This window comes from Scomber japonicus, chromosome 24, assembly GCF_027409825.1.
Source record: "Scomber japonicus isolate fScoJap1 chromosome 24, fScoJap1.pri, whole genome shotgun sequence".
NCBI lineage: Eukaryota > Metazoa > Chordata > Actinopteri > Scombriformes > Scombridae > Scomber > Scomber japonicus.
The window spans coordinates 8,182,452-8,192,093 of NC_070601.1; the positions used below are offsets into that span (position 1 = coordinate 8,182,452).

A 9,642-nucleotide genomic window follows, 5' to 3' on the forward strand; every position below is an offset into this window, starting at 1 on the left:
ATATGGTACCACCACCAGGGGGAGCCAAGTGTACATAAATGTGCCACAGGCATAAAATTAATGAGAATGAATCCGCTTCTGAAATCGAAAGAGTCGTTTTCAACATGAATAGAGTTAAATAATGACGCATGTATATAAAACAGCTGTGATGATGTTGAACTGAGGTGTATATAAATCATGTGGATATTTATCAAACATTGCAGTAACATAACAACATATGGGATGAACCGTTCTGCGCCATATGACCAAAGACGCAAAATAAACTCATATATTTCTATTTCTTTCCTCTGGGAAACACTATAATATGTCTTTTAGGGGGTTTTCAGTGTTTGCTTCCATCATGAGAGCATGGAGGGTTTGTGATTCACCAGCAGGGGGACAGAGGATGGGAACTGGTGATGTCAGATTCATTAGCATATTTCTGACTATATCTAATGCTTGCGCAAAGACGCACCACTACTGCTGCAACGCACTGACCAGAGACCTTCTACTCGTCAGACCACACCTCGGTAAGCTCTATTCACATAACATCAGTCACTCTTTGTGCTTTGTTGTCTGCAACTTTAAGACTAAAACTGTTATATAAATGTGAGAAATATAATAATCAATGCTTTAATATGGGATGTTGTGCCAAATACATGACGAAGCACAAAAGATGAGATGAAATGTCTGTTTAATGTGTTTATTTTATTCTAATAGCAGAGAGAAATGTAAGATATGACAGTATGGCAGGCATGTGTGGCATGTCTTTGTGTTAGGCGCACACATGTATGCATATCAGCCCGTTTCCTTTGTTGTCGTTTGTGATCGAGTGTGCGTCTGGCTCACTCATTAAAATGATGGCTTAAGGCGTTCTCTGCTCTTTATTTGTGTACGAGCACGCACGGTAAGGTTTGTATGATGAGATATTTTTTGGGGGCATTTTTGGAGTTGAACTTGGATATTGAGAGCAAGATGATTGAGCAAAATGCCAATCTGGGCGGTGGTTCCTTCAGATTGCGCCCCAAGGGGAGAAGTAGGCTACGTGACAAGTGAATTTGCGGATGTTGCACAGCGTCCATGTGGAAAGCCCCTGCGTGGACACACATGAATCAAGATTTTTACCTGTAGATTAAATAGATATAATCAATTTTATTATCCTAAGCTCGTTTTTGAAAGAATATCAGCACACAGACAGGCAGTCATTATCTTTTTTCCCCTCTTTTTTTTTTGGAATGCGTTTTGCTCGGTCTACCCAGCATGGGAACTCCTATTGTTATGTAAATATCGGGTTGAACTGGCTTCATTGTCTGTAGCAGCCAGTCCCCTGTGTGCAACATCCCGGGGCTTCGTGTTGGATAACGGGATGGATGGCAGTCAAATCACACCGGGCAGAGCCGAGGGCGAACAAAAGAAGGCGGACATAGTTGAGCACATTAGAGAGAAAAGTAGTCTGCGGTGCGCATGTAGTTAAATCATTTCTTTTTGGCCACTGAGATTTAGGCAACGCCCTTCGACTGCTTAAAAAAATGATCCTCTGATTTTTTTCTATTATATTAAATATTTTTTTATAGTCATATCCTTCCAGAAGCACACAGGTGACGCACAAGCACCTGTATGCGCATTAATACCTTGGAGCTTTAATGTGGTCAGTGGTGCAGTAATAAGACTGGAACTAGTTATCTGCTGTCTGTCTACCTGTCTGTCTGCCTGTCTGTCTGTCTCACCCTCTGCTTATTCTCTGCTTCCACAGACCAACTGCAATAATGAGTGACAAGCCCGATATCTCAGAGGTGACCAGCTTTGACAAGACCAAGCTGAAGAAGACAGAGACGCAGGAGAAGAATCCCCTGCCTTCAAAAGAAAGTAAGGATCAAATTCCTGCAGCTGAAGGGAGTGTGTGTGTGTGTGTGTATATGTGAGAGAGTGTGTGTGTGGGGGAGGAGCAGCAAGGGAGGGTATTACATCATATTTTCATATTTAATCATTTTTTGTGGGAATTTCACCTCAAACCTTCTCTCCCTCCACAGCCATTGAACAGGAGAAGGCTGCAACGTCGTGAAGCCCCTCCCTCCCGTCATGCACTGTACACCCCCCCACCCCCACACCCGCCCCTGCATTGCCTTGTTTTCAGTCACTTCTTTTAGCTGTATAATTTTGTAACCGAAATTATGAAACGACAACAATAACCAAGCTGCACAGCCCCCGGGACGACAGATGATGCCTTCGCCCGGGCAGTCGGCCCCCGTCCCCTCAGCAAATGCCACCTTGAACCACCTTCATGTGACGCGCTCGTCTTTTTGGGGAGATGAGGGAAGATTGGTCTGAGGCGGAGGGAGGGCGGACTGACAGAAGACGGTCCCAGAGGCGTACATCTCCTCTCTAGCACCACCATAAAGACCAACATCAGAGTGAAGTGCAGCAGAGAGGCATGAGGGACGAGGCGTGGCTTGCATCCCAGGAAGCTCATCATCGTCTCACCACCACCACCAACACCCAACTTCCTGTGTGGCTGCTTTTGCGCCAAAGCTGGGGCGTCAAGCTTTTTTCGTATTTTTATTGTTTTTTTTTGTCTTCTAATTTTCGGAAATGCACAACTTTGTTTGTACGCTGGCCAAAATGTAAATGCCCCCCAAAATTGATACTATTGACTGTCACAATGTTTTTTCTTTTTTATGTACACATGGATTAAAAAAACAAAAAAATGTAACGGATTCCATCTAGATCTGGGAGATACAAGTGGACCTTATTTATAAGGTTTAAATTGTAACGTACTTTGGCCATTTTTTGTCAGAGTGATTCAGGATAGCTTTTGTGTTGCAATCTCTGTCTCTGAATTGATTTGAAAACAAATGTGGGAACAAAAGTAAAAAAAAAAAACAACAAAACATCGGCAATTGATTCCATGTGTTTGCTTTCAACCGTAGATCAAATTCTTTGCAGTTTTGTAAAGTCCCAGCAGTCATGTTAATCTGCCACAAACCATTACCCGAAATGGAAAACCGTGAAATGTTGTAATAAAAAAGAATTTGTTACTAAGAAGTGTGCTGAGAAGTGATTCCTCTGGCTATGCCACACACATTCCAAGACATTTATTTGTCCACGCTTCACCCAACATTTGCTGCACCTTTTTATCACACTTTAGAAGCCTCACTCCAGTTTCACTAATATTTACGTAATATTGTCACAACTTAATTTTCCAGGCAGAAACTGATTGCTCGTCTTTGTCTAACCCACATTTCACACTAGCTTCCACTCTTCAGCTGCCAAACAATCCTTCAGCATTACTTAAAGGATGAGGCTGTGCACTGTTGAAGGGCTTAAACTTCTCCAGAGCAAGCCACGCAGGGATTTACCAGCATAGGGGATCAGTTTTGCTTTCGTGTGTGTGTGTGTGCACAGTGAGGGAGAAGAAACTTGTTAGACCACCTGTCATGAAGGTCTTCTCCTTGAAGAAGTTGGAAATAGCACTATCAGCACAAAGCTCATTTAAAAAACTAGTGACTACTGCAGACTCACTCCAACCATGGGAACAAAGTGGTCTGCTTTCTGAAGAACACAGCAGGGAGACTTTGATCATTTAAAGCCACAAACTACAAGCTATAAGGAGCAATTTAATAGAATATACATGAATAACACATGATGCATTTATCCAGGTTAATCCCTAACAGCACATTTTATGATCAAAAATAGAAGGAATTTAAGTACTGATGCATGGTTCACTTACATTGCACAGGTGTTTTGATGCAGTGGCTTATAAGACAGCCTGCCCTGACCCAGAATACAAGGTGTAGCCTTAGCAGGAGATTTACTCAGCCCTGCGTCCTTAAACTGCCTTCGTCCTAAATTAGCCACCGCCTACAAAGCCTTAATGTCATTAGCATGACATTGCAGTCATTTCCTGTAAACGACGTGCATTGTATGTATTGCTGACCATACATAGGTCACAAATTCATTTTTCAAGCAAGTCAAGGTGTGTCTATATGACAGCGTCTCACTTGTGAGTGCGTTTCCTGTGATGAACAGCTGTGATCACACAGCAAAGAGGAGACGTCATCAAAGTAGCTACCTTTTTCCCTCACTGATGGTGTAATTGATCTCAGGCCACGTAATAGTCGACAAATCTTAACATGTTAGTGTAAGTGGATTGGTTTTAAGTCAGTTGCTCTTAATAAGGCATTAATCTGCATTGGAGGAGGAGGAGGAGGTTAGTGTGCTAGTGCAGGGAGACAGTGCCAAAGCCTGGCAGCAGCAGCCTTGTTCTCATGGGGGCCGTTCACATCCTCGCTCAGACGGGATTAACACCTCCCATCTCCCATTTGTCTCTGCCTCTCCTCTGCATGCTGCGTGGCTCCACACAGGCCTGCATCAGAGCCTCCTGAGAAAGTGACAGCGGAATTAAGGTGGAGCAGCAGTTGGGGTGGAGTCACTGTCTGCTGCTTTAAAGAGGGTGGGGGGAACGGGGAACGGGGAGGGGGGTCGGATGTGTAAGCTTGTTGGGGATGCTACGGGTGTCCTGGATGGTAACCCATGGCAACAGCTGCTGCTGAGTCACTTCTTGTGGTTGGGCGGTCAGATGCTTGCTATCCACGCTGAAGCTGTTTCTCCTTGGCAAGCATACTGAACACCGTCATCAAACCTGTCCTGTCGGTGTGTGTTTAATAGTGTGGAGATTAAGAACGCAGCACATTCTGCTCTGTGGTCTGTCTTGAACTATGTGTGGCCATCTGTCTCCTGCAGCCTCTTGTCGCTGCACTAAAGGCGCGTCTTTGAAACTGGCCTCATTTACTGAGGGATTGATTAATGGTTGCCAGGCAAACATACCATTGTGGAAGCCCCATTCGCTGTTGCACTGGGGGATTGTGCTTCTTTGTGCTCTTGAACTTGCTGGCATCTGTCCACTGTAGGTAACCAGTAGGTGTGGCTAGTTTTTGGCTACTAGATTGATTGTGTATTCATGGTTGCAAGGCATTGTATTCTTTCACACCACCCTGAGGTTCATATTTGTTTTGTTTGTTTTGTTTTTTGACTATTGGATGAATTTCCATGACATTTGATTCTAAGATAGTGAACATGACAAACCTGCTGAACAACCTGTACAGGTATTTGTTGGTTTTCCACAGAGCCGACCAGCAGAAACAATCACTGGGTCGGCTGTGGGTGGCGTCTACCCATCCGAGGGCTTTATTTGTGAAGCCCAGCGTGCCTGCCATCCAGCAAACGTGAACACATGACCATTACAGTTAATGCACTGTGAGATAACCGACATGTGATTGGCCGTCAAAGCTGCAGAGAGGGAAGAGCTAAACAGGAAAAAAATGTTTGTGAGGGGATTGTTGGTGTTATTGTTGCCGTTTCCTGTCCAAAGTATATCTCCCTGTGACCTCATTGTTGCTTCTGGTTATCTCCGCTGATGAAAAAAAAGCATAGACAGAGAGAAGCCAAGCTAGCTGCATATATAAAGAAGCCCAGCATGTGTACATATATGCAACACTTGTCCCCACTCATGCTACTTTGGTAGTCATCGGATACAAATGTTGAGCCCGGGTGCTTTTTCATCGACATATGGCAAAGAAATGACAAGCACATGAGGTACAAGCTGCCATGTTATAAGGGTCAAGCGCCATTTGTTTGTGTGTGTGTGTGTGTGTGTGTGTGTGTGTGAGAGAGAGCTCATAGGATGTGACTTCAGAGTGTAATCTTATACAGCTATCAAAGTGCTCGGGGACTCCCCTGCCATCCTATGCATGAAACTAAAGCTGCCTGGAATCTTCAATCTGAGCTACTGAATGATTATTGTTAGATTTGGTTTGTAGTTTTTAGTTTGTTTTTTTTGGTGACGCTCATAAAAGGATGACTGTAGTTACATAAAGGCATATCTGAATTAGTTTTTAAGGTAGTAATATTGCATAACTCGTCTTTGCAAATCAACAAACACAAAGTAGCAGCAGAAGAGACTGAATCTGTGTCTATGTTTTCTCTAACTGTGCTACTTCTGTTTACCTGTTAAATGCGGTAGGGAATTTCCCATTATGTGATAAGTCTATTTCCTTGTTTCTTGTTTTATATCAGTCTGTGAATCACTTTACTGCCATAAAAATCTACACAACTAAACCTGGCATGAAACATTAGCAGAGATATCACTGAACTACATCTGAGAAGTAAGAAAGTATGTGCAGATCTTCACACACTATCACAGGCCTCAAAATGTTTCATCAGTGCTTCCTTTTTTTTGGTGCAGTGTGTTTATAGATAAGTGCTGTTCTGCATCCAGAGCTCGATCAGGGAAGCAAGAACTCACTTCTTTTTTTTTTCTTTTTTTTAGCATATATCTGAATAAACACACAAAGCGCTGCAAAACACAAACAAACACACATACAAACCAACACTTAAGACAGAGTAGACATGCACTGCTGGTAACAGGAAGTACAAAAAAAACCTCTCACCACCTGTAATATCAATGGTAGCACTCTCTCTCTCACACTCTTGCATAAATGATTACAACAGATACTGTGGATTAGTAAAAGTCTGTTACTGTGACCACTAATTAAACTGGTGCATAAAACACATAGCTGGCTGGTTAAGGGTCAGTGGGAAAGAGAACGGGCGTGGTCCGACATCACACACAGCTGCAGCAGGCTGGGCTGACAGTCTATAGCTTGGGTTGATTATCCCAGACATGTCCTATTACTCTGGCCCCAGGTGGGGCCCCAATCAATAGGATCTAAATGGTGTTGACGTCCCCTATTGCTTGTAAATGCATTAGCCAAAGCATCGCACAGAATCAATGCCGCAGCACAGACAGCAGAGCTATAGCGCAGCACATCACAGGGTGTCACATCCATTCATTGTGGTTTGATGAGGTGGTACCAAAAATATCCACTTTTAGGTGTGAACAAAGGATTGACTGAGTGTGACTCGCACTTTCTGCAACAATGCTGCATGCAGGAAACGGCTGATCCGATGAAGAGATGCATGTGTGCCTCACTTTTCATGTGAGTCACCTTGGTGTAAACACAGAGGAGCTCTCAGTGGCTGCTCTCCTGAGGGCTTATAAAGAGCGACAGCTTTGACATTTCCTCCAAGCAGAGAGGCTGTGGCCGCCACACTGCAGACGAGACGCACCCCCCCCTCCTCATCCACCACCACCACCACACACACGTCCTCCTTCTCCTCTTCCTCCTCCTCCTCCTCCTACCCCTCTCGCCGCAGGCACAGATCTGGCCCACTCACTGTCTCTCCTCTTTCTCTTCACAAGAGATGATGTTGCTGCAGCAGACACCTGACACTTTTGGTTTCTCTTTTATAAAACATCACAGAGATAAATTCTCCGTAGGATTCATACAGTAATGATTTTTTTCTGTCTGTACAGTACCACAACCCACCACCCTTTGAATGCTGTAATTGTGCCACTTTCTATGCTGATGTTTGATATTTCACAGAGTGGAAGATGCCCAGTCCATCTGCAAGTACATTAAGGAAATGCCAAGTAAGCAAAAACATCTAAAATATCATCAATGAGTGCTTTCCCAAAAGACTAATTTCCTGCTCCTCGAAATAAATGTTTTTAGTTCAGCTACTGTAATTTGTGCGGCATCTCTAAAAGTGCTTACTTCTCCTTTTCACGTCTCTTAAAATAAAAGTCACATGCTTCTTTTGGTGGACTAAGCAGAATGAAGTCTTTGGATACAGGCCACAATAAACAGGAAATTGCAAATATTGTACATTTTTGGACTGTTTCCAAGCACCGTTTTTTGATCATATAATCAATCAAGTTTTTCATGGGCTTGACCATTCTGATGGGATTTGAACTGTAGTCAGGAGCCTTTTAGAAATCTTTTTCAGCAGATTTAAAAAAAAAAAAAGAAAATCTCAACCTGGGAATCTTGTAGCACCCTGAGACTCTCCAAGAATGTTGATCATGAGCGTTAATTACCCTGCCAGTCCCAGGAGATCGCTGCTTAATTACTGCCCCCATGTTAATAACGAGCTTTGTCATGTCATGTCCTTATTTGAGTTTGATTAATCAGCATGGGACCAACATGCAGCAGCACAGAGCACAAGATCAGGGAAACCTTTGAACCAGAGATCCACCCTGCTTCAGTGTCGACCTCATTACGAGCTCTATGTGTGCTGGTTTTTCTTACAGGTAATCGATAACATGTCATATTAGTATTATTCATAATATGGTGGGCAGTTGACATGGTTGCATCTTGTTTCCAGCTGTTTTTTATAGGCAGAATATGTAGGTGAAGCTTTTCATTCATCAGCTGATTTGTGGTAATGAGGATGGAGACCACTGATGGAAGCGGTTAAAATTAGTTTCTCTTGTGGGCTTTTTTATCTTTGAGGCTGCGGAATTCGCAAACTTGCACAAGTGTCATTCGAGGAAGTCCATGTGGCTGTTCCTTTAATATATGAATGTTTATTTCCTCATTTCAAACCTGTCTCCTGGTCGGATGAACCAGGACATATTCGACGTGACAGGCCACACGACGTGGCGCTGATTTTAGCGAGTACACGGTCACCCCTGTCTGCATAGATCTGGAGAAATAATTTGATGTTTTTTCATAGAACTATAATTCCAGGTTTTAGGGATAGGAATCAAGTATATCTTGATTTTTGTGTGCTAATCATTCAGTGTACTAATCTATCTTTCTCTTTTCTTTCATTGTTTTTGACCTTTTGCCTTTATTGCACAGTAAGCCTGTGTCCCCAGCTGGAATCACACCTGCATTGCTGAAGTTATATATTATGTGTCTTAACCACTAGGTAGTCAAGGTGGTTGTTATGACTGTTAAACTAAAGCTGACATGATGATATAAATATTCTTGCATAGCTTGTAGGTTTTATATGTAGATAAAAAAGTATCTCATCTGTGCCTGCTACCTTTCTGCTTTGATCCAGATAAGAAATCTAATGAATGGATGGATAAAGTTCAACATAAGTTTCAGCTTATGTGCCTCATCTTATAGAACCTGTGGATCACACTGATTTATTACTATTTCATAATGTTCTTGACTCTGCAGCTCTACGCATACAGGTGAAATGCCCGAGGCTGTCCTTTCAGCTCACACTGTTTGTGTTGCACAAACGCTGATTGATGATTCTATTTTTGGAAAGGCGCCAAAGCTTCACACTGTCCTGACTCAAGCTGTGGGCGTCTTCATGTGCCCTTATTGCATTTGGGAGAAAATAGGATGGCTGGCTCTCTCATGCTGCTGATTTCAAATTAAACCAGGAATGAATGGTTTCTCTCAGTGGAGGTGCAAATTAGTCAGTTTGTGTCTGTATTGTCAGGGTGGAGTCATACTGATAATTTAATTTGTCTTTCATGGTCTGTGTCTGACACTAGCTCTCTGTTCTGCTGTGTACATGGCCTGGAGGACAGCTGAACCATTTTGAAAGAAGAATTGTTTTGACTGATATTGCAATTGGTATGATTTGTGTTATTAGAGGGAAGGATAGTTTTTACATTATTCTCATTTTCAGTGGAAAACAATTATGGTATGATTTTTGCAGGAATCTGTACCAAACAAAGATGCTTTCTGTAGAGTGTGATGTATAGGCCTGGACATTTCTGCAGCATGACAATATTTCATTTAAAATGGTGTTTTGACACATTTCTGGTTTAACAAATATTTCAACAGGCCATGTTGATGC

General features: G+C 42.8%; 1 protein-coding gene across 1 annotated transcript; it reads left to right on the forward strand.

The window, feature by feature from the left end:
• The first annotated feature begins 398 nt into the window (after nucleotides 1–398).
• LOC128354341 (thymosin beta-12) lies at nucleotides 399–3,021 on the forward strand. Its single transcript, XM_053314577.1, has 3 exons — nucleotides 399–509; nucleotides 1,733–1,845; nucleotides 2,010–3,021. Exons 2-3 carry the CDS (start codon nucleotides 1,746–1,748, stop codon nucleotides 2,039–2,041), a joined length of 132 nt encoding a protein of 43 aa, XP_053170552.1. The 5' UTR covers nucleotides 399–509; nucleotides 1,733–1,745; the 3' UTR covers nucleotides 2,042–3,021.
• The last annotated feature ends 6,621 nt before the right edge of the window (nucleotides 3,022–9,642 follow it).

Coding starts and splice junctions, on each gene's coding strand:
- LOC128354341 (XM_053314577.1), top strand. CDS start 1,746: ATGAGTGACAAGCCCGATATCTCAGAGGTGACCAGCTTTGACAAGACC. Junction 1,846..2,009: donor TCCCCTGCCTTCAAAAGAAA/GTAAGGATCAAA, acceptor CTCCCTCCACAG/CCATTGAACAGGAGAAGGCT.